General features: G+C 55.1%; 1 protein-coding gene across 1 annotated transcript in view; it reads left to right on the forward strand.

The window, feature by feature from the left end:
* MYH9 (myosin, heavy chain 9, non-muscle) overlaps nucleotides 1-12,297 on the forward strand; it is a 112,749-nt gene that overhangs the window by 68,491 nt on the left and 31,961 nt on the right. Inside the window, exons 4-11 of the mRNA XM_006890160.1 lie at nucleotides 795-822; nucleotides 1,528-1,621; nucleotides 6,001-6,093; nucleotides 6,544-6,607; nucleotides 7,130-7,228; nucleotides 7,629-7,772; nucleotides 9,367-9,462; nucleotides 10,221-10,339. Of these exons, the coding sequence (XP_006890222.1) occupies nucleotides 795-822; nucleotides 1,528-1,621; nucleotides 6,001-6,093; nucleotides 6,544-6,607; nucleotides 7,130-7,228; nucleotides 7,629-7,772; nucleotides 9,367-9,462; nucleotides 10,221-10,339 (737 nt within the window). The remainder of the gene's footprint in view (nucleotides 1-794; nucleotides 823-1,527; nucleotides 1,622-6,000; nucleotides 6,094-6,543; nucleotides 6,608-7,129; nucleotides 7,229-7,628; nucleotides 7,773-9,366; nucleotides 9,463-10,220; nucleotides 10,340-12,297) is intronic.

Genomic DNA, 12,297 nt, shown 5'->3' on the forward strand with positions numbered 1-12,297 from the left:
AACCAGCTGTGGGAAACCCCACGAAACACGGTTCTCCTTTGACACCCATGGGATCCCTATGCTGTTTTTGTTATTGTTGGGTGCCACCAGGTCAAGTACGACATTTAGTGATCCTGTGAACAACAGATCTCTGAACCTTGTCGTATCCTGTGCCATCCTCCCACTTCCTGACACACTAGAGCCCATTGTGCAGTCACCGTGTCAGTCCACCTGGTTGAGGGTCTTCCTCTCCTTCGCCGACCCCTCCACCCTTCCCAGCATCATGTCCTTCTCTAAGGAATAGTCGCTCCTGGCAACATGCCTGAAGTATGTCAGTGTGCCAGGAGGTGGCAAGTAACCCGATGGCATTTGACTTGGTTGCCATCCTGTGTCACAGAAAAAGAGACTGAGGTTCAGAGAAGGCCATGCATGTGTCTGAAATGACACCCTGGAGTGAGCATTTTACCACGGGCCTTGTCTCCCAACACCTCTCCCCCAGGTTCTTAGAAACAGCTCTTAGTTTACCTGGGGGTAGTCTTGAAAACATGCCTGATTCTAAAGCCAGGTCTGCCAATACTAAATCCCCACCTCTCTTCTCAGCAGACTCCTGGGCACTTGTCCATGATGGGCCTTCTCCGCCGTAGGAGAGGAGCACTCTGGCAGGTTTTATGGGGCCGAGGTGGCTGTCTGAGCCTGGGGGCAACTCCTCCCTGGGAGTGTTGGCTGGGCAGATGCTGGTCTCTGCAGGGAGCGTTGTTGACAGTCATCTGGCCAGGACGAGTTGTAACCTCTCTCTCATATTTCCTTTGTTTCAGACCGAGAAGATCAGTCCATTTTGTGCACGTAAGTGTCCCTTTAACATCTCATTGGTGGGTCCTTGTTCCACCCCCAGGTCTGGGCTTAGTTTTCAGACTGCTGGGAACACCTCAGAGACACAGTCCCTTCCCAGGGGCCAGGACTTCAGCTTCCACCTTTGTTACTCAGGGCCAGCTTTCTTTTAGGTTTTATGTCTCAGCTGAAGATTTAATCTGCCTTCCTCAAAGGAGCCAGTGGGCGGCTGGGGGTGGGGTTTACAGTAGAGAGAAAACACAGTCCGCTCACCCAAGCCCAGTGGTGAGCCGACCGACTGGCCAGTTCAGTAACTCCTGAGCAAGAGGACATTCCTGCTAATTGCCTAGCAGCTGTCTTTCCCTGGCCTCATGTCCGCACAGAGAGAGAAACAAGCCCCTTTGCTGGGACTTGGATGGTGTCGGGAGTCCCTCCCTGTAAGTGAAGATGCAAAGGAACATTTCCAAATTCCTTGTGGAGGCGAAAGCTTTCAAGTGACCAGACCAGCAGGAGATAGAAGTTCCCTTGTGTCAGGCCCCAGGGGCGGGAGCATGGGAAATGGACCACAGGAAGAAGGTTCCAGAACTCAGCATTCCTTTGTTGTCTTTTCTGCCACTGAGTGTTGGCTTCCTCTTTGGCACCCGGCAGAATGGTGGGCAGTAGAGCATGTCCTAGAGAGCGATCAGGCCAACCTGAGAATTTTCTGGAATTTCTTGGCAGGGGTGAGTCTGGAGCTGGCAAGACAGAAAACACAAAGAAGGTCATTCAGTACCTGGCTCACGTGGCCTCGTCACACAAAAGCAAGAAGGACCAGGTGAGTGGCGACCTTCGCTGACGTAAGCTGGGTTTCTGAGCTGCCCGAGGAAGACCATGTTATGATTGGTGGCCTTGACTTGAAATGGGCGTGCTCTGGGGATCGAAGCAGGCTGGGTCAGCCTCTGTCCAGGCTGTGACTTAGCGCTCGAGAGTGGATCCGTGGGTGCAAGCCCATCTCTCCTTTGGCCTCCTGCATTTTGGAGTTGCCGTGGAAACCTGAGACGGCCCATCCTGAGTTTTACCCAGAAGCCCGAGTTTGCCCCTTCCTGACCATGTGTGGCCCCCTGGTGTTCACCTCCAGAGGCGAGAGGGGGATCCGAAGGCTGGGTCTCCAGTTGACGGGGACCCGCAGGTCTGCTCTGGGTGCCTTGCACTGCTGTGCAGTGCCCCTGGGTGACCAGGCCCCCCAGGGGAGAGTGAAAGGGCACCTGGGAAGTCCTCTCACGTCCATTTCTCTCCCTCTCCCTCTTGATGGATTGTGGCGGCCTCAGCGGTGTCCGTGTTAGGTGAGCTGCACGTTTACTGCACGTTCTGCACCGGAATGCGTGTTCCGCCCATCGTGTGCCCTCCAGTCATGTTCTTCCTTCTCAGCAGCTTTCACTCCACAGTTGTCACCTTCTGCCGCTGCAACGCCTCCTGTAGGCTGCGCTCACTGATGGGGCGGGGCGGGGCGTGACACGATGGCCCCTCGAGCACTCTGAAAGGACAGCTGCCGCAGAGCTGGGGTGGCCTCCCCACTGAGCGGTGCTCAGGACCCCTGGCCCATGGTCAGCGTCTCAGAGACGACGGCTGCCCCTGTCACCTGCCACCCGTGTGGGGCAGCAGCAGCAGGGCTCGGGGACAGTCAGTCTTAAGCATGACCGTGTGGTACTCTGGCTTTCTCTCAAGCACACACTTTTCAACTTTCCTTGTGAGATCTTAGGGCCAGCGGGGTCCCCTTCACCACAGGGGCCCCACCTCACTGGGAGCCTGGTGCACAGCGTCCCCAAGTAAGTAGGGCGTGTGGCTCTTGCATGCCGATCTGGGTGTGTCCTGCAGACTGTCCGAATGAGCCTGGTCTCCTGGAAAGGAACCAAGAGTAACTTCTCACGGGCCAGACTTCACAGGCATCCTGACTTTTTCCATGGGGTGTTGGGAGGTATATTTAGAAACTAATAATGTTTCCTTCTTCCCTCCCACTCCTCATTTTCCTTTTTTTTTTTTTTTAGGATTAGGTTGTGCAGGGGAGACTCATTTTTAAGACAGAGCAGGGAGGTTAGGATTCTCTAGCTGTGTTTTTTCCACCTCTTGAGCATGCAGTAAATGTACTTTTCCCACCGTTTATTGAATGCTGAGTGTGTGCTTGGTGCCTGGGACCAAGCAGTTCCAGAGCGGCCCTCTAGTCCCCTGAGCGGAGACATCATGTGGGGGCCAGCTTGCCACTCTACTTCCTCCGTCCAGCTGAAGTGATTGGCCACCCTGCCTCTGGCCACCAATGACTGCCCCGGCCCTCAGCTTTCACGGTCACTGGTTCCTCGTGTTAATTTCTTCACCTGAAAACATACTGTGATTTTTCTTTTTCTTTTTTTGTCCCTCATGTGTAGCTGTGGCATAAAAATGCTCTTGAATGTGGATTTTCAGGGTGTCTCTGGGTGGCTCCTAACCGAAAGTTTGGTGGTTTGAATCTGCCCAGAGGTGCCTCAGAAGAAGGCCTGGACACCTGCTCTGAAGGACCATAGCCATTGATAGGCCTGTGGGGCGCAGCTCTCCCCTGACACGTGGGTTGTCATGGGCCAGAATCAGTTTACCAGGTTAACGCGGCTGTTCCTGAGGCCCGTCATGTCAGACTCAGCTCGCTCCCTGCCCTTGGACTGACCCTGCACTTCATCCCATGGCCTCTAGGCGGGGTGTTCCAGACCCCTCTCCCCTGCAGTGGGGAAGGCCAGGGCTGCAGAGGCTGCAGGTCAGCCCAGCAGTGCTCCGGCCCGCCGGGCCAGCGGTCTTGGTCGAAGGGACTGTGCAGTTTGAATCTCACTGTTTACACGATGCCCTTTGGGCACTTCCTCCCACAAGTTCTGTTTTTTCTGCCCTCGTTGGGCCCTGCTGGCAGGGACAGAACCCAGTGAAGCCCTTTGGGGGGGATGAATGGATAATTCCAAACCTCTGAGTGTGTGCCGTGTCTGGTATGGCCGCATTTCCTATTGTGAAGAAGTCACTGAAATAGAGAAGTCCCTTTGCCAGTGAAGAGAGCTCCCTGAAGACAAGGCCCTGGGCAGCCATCCCACCCCGGGTAGCCATGCCCACCCTGGCTTGCCATTGCATCCTGGGTAATCATCCCCCCATGTAGCTATGCCCACCCTGGGGTAGCCATGCCTGACCCGGGTAGCCATTCCACCCTGGGTAATCATCCCCCCGTGTAGTCATGCCTGCCTTGGTAGCCATGCCCACCCTGGGTAATCATCCCCCCCTATGCAGCCATGCCCACCCTGGGTTGCCATTCCATCCTGGGTAATCATCCCCCCATGTAGCCATGCCCACCCTGGGGTAGCCATGCCTGACCCGGGTAGCCATGCCCACCCTGAGTAATCATCCCCCCCTATGTAACCATGCCCTCCCTGGGTAGCCCTCTCCTCCCTGGGTAGCCCTCTCCTCCCTGGGTAGCCCTCTCCTCCCTGGGTAGCCCTCTCCTCCCTGGGTAGCCATCCCTGTCTCTGGATAGCCATCTCCTCCCTGGGCAGCCCTCTCCTCCCTGGGCAGCCCTCTCCTCCCTGGGTAGCCATCCCTGTCTCTGGATAGCCATCTCCTCCCTGGGCAGCTATCCTGCCCTGTGTAGTCATCCCGCCCATGGCAAGGCAGAGGCAGAAGATTCTCCCTGCAGTCCGGCCAGCGGAGGGTTTTGGTGGGGCCACGCCGTCTGCGGAAATGGGAGTGGTGTGGCCTGGCAGCCTGGCCTATGCTTTGAGAAGAACATTCTCATGGGAGGAGAGCAGTGTGTGTCCAACTCTGGCTCTGTGGGCTGCTCCAGGCAGGCATCCTGGCCCCGCCCGCCGCTGCCGCACTGCCAGGCCTCCATGGAGAGCCCAGAGCTGTGAGGTGGACCTGCTTTGTTGCCTGCTTCCGCGGACCCTTGTCCAGGGCACCAGGGCAGTGCTTGCATTATACTGTATCTTCTGGGGATGGTAGGGTTCTCTCTGGGCCTGGAAGTCACGTGGGGATCTCGGAAAGAGGAGGGTCTGCCCAGGCCTCCACTCAGTGTCCTCCCCATGTGCTGACCTGGCTCCGGTTCTGTGCAGGTGCCCTGCCAGGCTTCGTCAGAGGTCTCCTGGGACCACCTGCCGCTCCCAGCTCCCCACGCTGCCCTCCCTGCGGTGCCTTGATTCCCGTAGAACCCTGGCTCGGCTCCAGCCCTGCTAATACAAAGCCCGCCTTGGCCCCACTCCGTGTCCCGGTCCCTAGAGGGGCACAGGTTTTGAGATGAACAAGATTGAGACTTTGCTCAGCCAGGATCAGTTAGCACCTGGCCGGGTGGGGAGGATGCCGGCTCCTTCCAGAGCTGATTATCCTGATAGGTGGTTCGCCCAGGCAGGGGAAGGAAATGGGGACGGGGCGGGCACCAGTGAGGAGAAGCGTTAGGAAGATCTGGACTCTGCCCGCTCTGGTTGGTGAATGTTATATATCTCACTTGGCCTCCCCGCAACCTCATTCCCTTAACTGGGAAATAGGGCTGCCTTAGTTTCCTCCAGGTGTTGTGAGGCTCCAGGATTAGAGACAATGGGAGTGTCTCAGTCAAGTTCAGGGCACCCTGAGACTGAGTGGGATGTGCTGGTGCTGCTGATGCAGAATTCTGTGAGCCCAGAGTGGGCCAGGTTCGCGTTCTCCCTGACAAGGGTGGGCCCCGTCATTCCACATTCGCCTTCTTGGAGGGGTGGGATGGCTTTGCAGGGCCAGCTGGCTGTAAGAGGAGCTGTATCTTGTGCAGATCTGGGTCCCTTTTCTCTCGTGAGAAGGATGGGAACTGGGATGGAGATGAGAGACCAGTGGGCAGAGGCAGCCAGAGGGCTGGATGTAGGACCCAGCCAGGAAAGACTGGCACCACATGTCTGCTCTGTAGCTGAGAGCCACTTTAAACCACAGTCCTCAAAGCGCATCCCTGGGCACCTGGAGCCCAGTTTCCTGGTGTCCTTCTGAGGCTGGTCAAGCTCTCACCAGGAAGTTCAAACCAGCTGAGCTCGCTAACATCCGGCAGAGAGGTCATGCCGAGTGGCACAGGATGGCATCGGTCAGCGTGACAGGTCACTGAGTGTGATCTGGAACCTCTGGGCACCTGTCCACCTGGTGGGGGCAGGTGCGACCGCAGACCACTGCACCCCCTTCATTGTCCTCTGGGTCCTTCCTCAGGGTGAGCTGGAGAGGCAGCTGCTGCAAGCCAACCCCATCCTGGAGGCCTTTGGGAACGCCAAGACGGTCAAGAACGACAACTCCTCTCGCTTTGTGAGTAGAGGTGACGGGGCCATGATGGGCACCTGCCACCTTCACCCTGGGGTCCTCACCAGCCCTGTTCCTGGGGCCAGTTGTGTGGGATTGGCTGAGCTGGTGCAGGGAGTGTAGACCTGCCCACCTCTACTTTGGAAACAGGAGCCTGGAGTGTTGTGATTAGGTCCCCAATTGTCCCCTTATGACCACTGGCCACTCAGTCCAAACCACATGTAAGGGAATACCTCTAGATGGCTGGCTCTTCCCTCCTTCACCCCGAGGAGAATCAAGGACACATTTGAGTTAGTCCTTGTCCCCAGGTCCGGGCATGGTGCCCCTCTGAGTCCTCGGTGCCAGTGCAGGGCAGGGACACACTGGACCTGCTGGAGGTAGGGGTTGAGGGCCCTCTTCCCTGCTCCCTAATGCAAGGAGCTCCATCCAACCTCTTCTCTCTCTCTCTCTCTTCAGGGCAAGTTCATTCGCATCAACTTTGATGTCAATGGCTACATCGTGGGAGCTAACATTGAGACGTGTATCCTTGTCGTTCATTCTCAGAATCTGGGTCTCTTATCAGAGCACGTGGGCCTCGTGGAGAAGACACTGTTTCCCTTTTCCAGCACTTTCCCCTTTGTGGGTCTGTTAGGATACCTCGTCGGTGGAATCAGGGCTTTTGCCAGCATAAGCACATTTGAAAAGAAACCTCAGAGTCTTGGTCTTGTTTTACTGGTAGCATGAGATTCTGTTTTGGGATGTGAGGGAACCATTGCAAATCACTTGGTGTGGTTCCGGGTTAGGGAGCTGCCACTGTATCCCTCCAAGAACAAGCATCGTAGCCGTTGCTGTGTGTGTTCTCTTCTCCAGTCTATGTAGGTAGAAGGCAGCCCTTTACACAATGAGTCACACCCTTGGAAAAGAGAGCTCAGGTGGTTGGCTTTTGCTCTGTTTTGTTCCTTTCTCTCGACTTGATAAAGTTCAGCCCCTTTGGAGAGGCCCGAGAGGACTGTGGAGGGCTTGCCTCCCCTCCAGCTTATATAAATCCTTAATGTTTGCAAAGATCTTTTGGAGAAATCCCGTGCCATCCGGCAGGCCAAGGATGAGCGGACCTTCCACATCTTCTACTATCTCCTGTCTGGGGCTGGAGAACACCTGAAGAGTGAGTATGTGGTCCAGTAGCTGGACGCGCAGGCTGCCAGGGGCCAGGTCTGCCAGGATGAGACCCTGACAGCTGTTTGGGAGGCTGATGGGGCCCTGGGCTTGGCAAGGAGAATTGAGACTTCTCTTGTCCCTGATCATGCAGCCCTGTTGACCTGGGAATACCCAAACGCCTGTGAGGAGACTCAGTCTTGCCCTTTGGTGTGTCTCAGTGCGATGCCCTTCTGTCCACCGCGTGTGAGATTGTCACATGCAGAGCACAGTCAGGATTCGTGGCTGCACTGCTTTTTTTAGGATATCTCGGCTCTAGGACCTTGAGGTCTCGGGTGTTCTCAGTGTTGCCCTGTGGCCTCCTGCTGCTGCCACCTCACTGACCCACTCATACCCTCTGTCCCTTACAGCTGACCTCCTGTTGGAGCCATACAACAAATACCGCTTCCTGTCCAACGGTCACGTCACCATCCCTGGGCAGCAGGACAAGGACATGTTCCAGGAGACCATGGAGGCCATGAGGATCATGGGCATCCCAGAAGACGAGCAGATGGGTACGGGCTGGGATGGGAGTGGCTGGTGCCCCTGGTGGAGTCCGGCAGCTGATGGACCCAGGGAGAGCTCTGAGTTGCCGCTGACCGTGGCAATCCCGGTAGGGGCAGAAAGGCCTTGAGTCTGTGTTTCAGGCCTGTTCCTTTGTGGTGGCATCACAGACATCTGTGCGGAGGAGGCCACAGGACAGGCACCTGCCTACCCTTGGCTGTCAGCCTTTTCCAGGGTTTGGGTCTGCTTTCCAGAACCTTACCCTTTGTGGAAGTGGAGAATTCGTGCTGTGCCCGTGGAGTGTGGAATGAGCTGGGCTGTGTTTCTTGCGTTGGGAAAATGTAGAAAGAACAGTGGTGGGGATTGTGCCCTGAGCCGTATGCAGAAGACTTGGTGTCCTGCGCATGGTCCACTTGAAGCTTGATAGGTGAAGAGAATACTCCCTATTCTGGACCAGTGTCTTCTGTGGGGTAGGGGCCAGGTAGGCAGAGTGGACTCCGCCTTCCCGAGGTGCCCCTGACCTTGGCTCAGTTCTAGTCGGACGTGGGGTGTGAAGTGTTGCATCAAAGACCCTCTGGTAGGACCAGAGCACTCATCCTCAGCTTACGCGGCGGGAGCAGCCCCTTAGGTCAAGTTCATGGACACCAACAACTTTGATCTTCACTTATGACCTTCCTCAGCTGACCCCTAGCAGTCTGCTGCTTCTGCTTATGTCTGTACATCCTGCCAGCCTATGAGCGTTCTAGAGGGTGGGTGGGACCATATCACTGCATCTCTCCAGTACCCAGTGAGTGACAGGCCGCTCATCAACCCAGTAAACTTGCTTTGGATGGGAGTGGTGTGGGTCCTTTCTTCTTGGCAGGGCTGGTAAACTGTTGATAGAAAGGGCCAGATACTTCGAATGTTTTAGACTTTGCAGGCCCTATGGTGGAGCTCTTTCTCACGTGCTTGGGGAATGTTGTCTGGAGGGACCAGATCTTGGGGGGAAAAACCCACTTCATTCTGGGAATGGTGGAGCGTCAGAGAAAGAGAGGAAGACCTCCAACAAGATGGATTGACACAGTGACTTTAACAATGGGCTCAACCGTAACAGGGCAAGACTCAGACCCATCGTTTATAGGATCGCTATGAATTATAGCAGACTTGATAGCACCAAACAGCAACAACATGGTCTCTGTCACGATACTCTCTGCTTTTGTTTCACCTAAGTAGCCATAGATGACATAAAAATGAATGGGCATGACTGTGTTCTAATAAAACTTTGTTTATAAAATAGGCAGTAGATTCCTAGGCTAGAGCTGGGTCCTCAGTACAAACTCAGGAGTGGTAAAGCTCGTCCCCATGCAAGGGACCGCCCGGGCTGAGGTCCACCCGAGGCCCAGAAGCAAACAGCCAGGCTGGGGGAGGATTGTGAGTCCCTCCAGGAAGGCTGTCCCTCCCAAGTGCCGTTAGACCGAGACGTTGATACCCCTGTGGTCCCAGTGAGTGTGGGGGCGCTCTTGGCTTGACTTACCCAGGAAGCCCTGGGGGAAGTGACCATCCTCACAGGAGCGCGTTCTATCTAGTCCAGTCTGGTTCTGAGCTGCCCCCGTTTGTTTCCCAAAGGTTTGCTGCGCGTGATCTCTGGCGTCCTTCAGCTGGGCAACATCGCTTTCAAGAAGGAGCGTAACACCGACCAGGCATCCATGCCGGACAACACAGGTACCCGGCGCGCGCTCATTTCATGTGGGACAGGAGCCTGGGCTGGCCGTGCCGGGAGAAGAGTCTTCTAGAACCTCAGACGCTGATTATTAGGCATCCCGCATTCTCCTCTCTCCTTTCAGTTTGGGCATTTCTGTGACTTTTGTACCGATGTCAAGCACGCATAAACACAGCCCTGGTTTTTCTCACAGCGTAACCGTGAGAATGAGCGGGCATTCTCGGGTCCGTGAACACTGCCCTCCTGTACCAGGGTTTCCCTCATCCACTCTGGGACCAAACCACATCTGACTTGGGTGCTGCTGATTCCTTGGCGTCTGCAAATAACCCCCTGGAATTGCTCTGCTTTCTGATCCTTCCTTAGGGTCTTTCTAAGGAAATTAATGTGAGGGTGTGGCTTATAAAGGGTATTCCCTTGGGGCCGTTAATGTTTCTCCCCCTCTGTAGCGAGACACTCCTCTTCGGCCCCATCTTTGTGTGGGGATCCCCTTACGTTTGTGTCCGAAGGTGGGGAGATAGCTGTCTTTTGTGGCCAGAGTGTATTCCTTCCTATCCCTTCAGCCTCAGGGGACATAGGACATAGGGACGTAGTGTCCACTGACCTGCTAGGTTTGGGGATGTTCTGGACCAAAGGTCTTTGGCCCTGTTGAGAGGACCCCAGGTCTCAGCCGTCCTGGGGTGACTGTTCAATTAACCCCATTTCCTTCCTCTCTGATGCCCCTTGGGTCTAATGAAAATTTTCTCCTCTTGAAAAATTCTAGCTGCCCAGAAAGTGTCCCACCTCTTGGGCATCAACGTGACCGACTTCACCCGGGGAATTCTCACCCCGCGCATCAAGGTGGGGAGGGATTATGTCCAGAAGGCACAGACAAAGGAGCAGGTGGGTGTGCCCTGGGGACAGCCTGGGCAGGGCAGCCTCTAACATGGGGTGCAGTGGGGGGTGAGGCTGCTGGAGGCGGGGTGTCCGGCTTTAGCTGGGTTTCCTCATTCAGTCCTCATAGCAGCCCAAACCAAGCGAAACTCACTGCCTTCACTCCACTCCTGATTCATGGCAACCTGACAGGACACAGAGCTGCCCACTGGGTTTCTGAGGCTGTTTTATAGTAGGAATAGGCTGCCCGTCTTTGTCCCTGTCACGTGGCTCCTGTATTCAAACTGCTGACCTCTGTTAGCAGCCCACTGCTTAACCCACTGCACCACTAGGGTGCCTTCACAAGAGCCCCAGCTAAGAGACAAAAAACAGAGCCACTGCCACTGAGGCTGTTTGCCAAGGACAGAGTGGAACGTGCCCCACAGTGTTTCCTGTCTTATGGAAGGGGACCTCTGATGGCCTAGTGGTAACAAAGCGTGCTGCAGCCCAAAAGTCATGCTGTTCAAATCCACCATCTGCTCCGTGGGAAGAGGATAGTCTGTCTCTTACCCTGAGATTAACTAACTGCCTGTGAGGGCCCGCTGAAGGGTCAGCTCCGAGTCGGTTTCGACTTGACTGCACACAGGAACAGTCTTACAGAAGCCAATTGCCACATCTTGTGCGGTGCGGTTGGTGGGTTCCCACCACCAGCCAGCCTTTTTACTAGTAGCCGAGAGAGTGCTTAACCATTGTACCATCAGGGCTCCTGTTTCCAGACAGCTGTTGGTGGAGCAGTTCCCGTTTTCAACTCATCATGACCCTGGGTGTGTCAGAGTCGCCCTGGGTTCCATATGTAGTGGAGTACATTAAAAAAAAAAAAAAAAAGATTGCCAGGCCTTTCTTCCAAGGTACCTCGACCTTTTTGATTTATCGGCCAAGCATGTTTGCACCATGTGGGAGCTTCAGATGGCAGGTAGCTCCATTGATAAAATGAGGACGCCGAGCCCCTATAAGTCAAGCAGTGGCCCTCAGGTCACACGTGCAGGACAGCCACAGTTTTTGCTCGTAGCAGAGCGTTAAGGGTCTGTTTAGGCTGCGCTGGCTGATTGGGAGGAAGTGGGCATGCTCGTCCTAGGACAGCCTGGCTCGTTCTGGTACCAGGGTGCCGGCCTTCGTCTTCCGCCAGCCCGTGCCAAGCGGCTGTCCCACCACCTGCTGTCCTGCTGTGTGCGGTGAGAGACAAGCTGGAGTGTTTATTTCAGTTGTGTCAGAGTGTGACCCACAGCTGAGGCCCTGCCCCGGCTGACCCGCGTTCCCTCTGTCGGGGGGTTTCCAGGATCTGTCCTGACACTGGTAACAGGAGTCTCTGAACCTAACACTTTTCTAACAAACCACACGCATACACTGTACGCCTGGGTGGCCGAAAGCCTGAGAACAGCTCTGTGCTCATCCGTCCCCCACGGCAGACAGGAACCCAGCCTTCTGTTTGGGGACAGCAGGCGTGCTCGCTGACGGCTGTTCACTTCCCTGATGATCAGAGAACATTCACGGTGGTGTTATGAAAAGACCACATGTGTACGTAAGAGAAGACAGAACCTAGAAGGAAAATATTACCTGGCAGTGACTATTTGGAGCATTCCTGCAAATCCTTTTGTATTTTTGCTGTCTTTTTTTAAAAAAATAACTTATATGTGAGCCTGCCTTTGTGTTCGGGAACTTCTCAAACATGTATAAACAAAGGTAGTGAAACTAGTGTGATGAACCCCTGTGTTCCCATCATACATCTTTAAGAATTGTTAGCTCATAGCCCCACCTTGTTCACCTTTCGTCCTGAGTGCTACAAATAATTGAGCTACTCATGGGAAAGTTGACCTGGTTCCAAGTTCATCCAAAGGCACCCAGGAAGAAAGACCTGGCAGCCTGCTGGCCATTCAAACCCCCAGTGGAGTGCAGGCCTGCCCTGAAACACATGGGGTCGCTGTGAGTTG

Source organism: Elephantulus edwardii, unplaced genomic scaffold (assembly GCF_000299155.1).
Source record: "Elephantulus edwardii isolate Elephantulus edwardi_28Jun2011 unplaced genomic scaffold, EleEdw1.0 scaffold00086, whole genome shotgun sequence".
Lineage (NCBI taxonomy): Eukaryota > Metazoa > Chordata > Mammalia > Macroscelidea > Macroscelididae > Elephantulus > Elephantulus edwardii.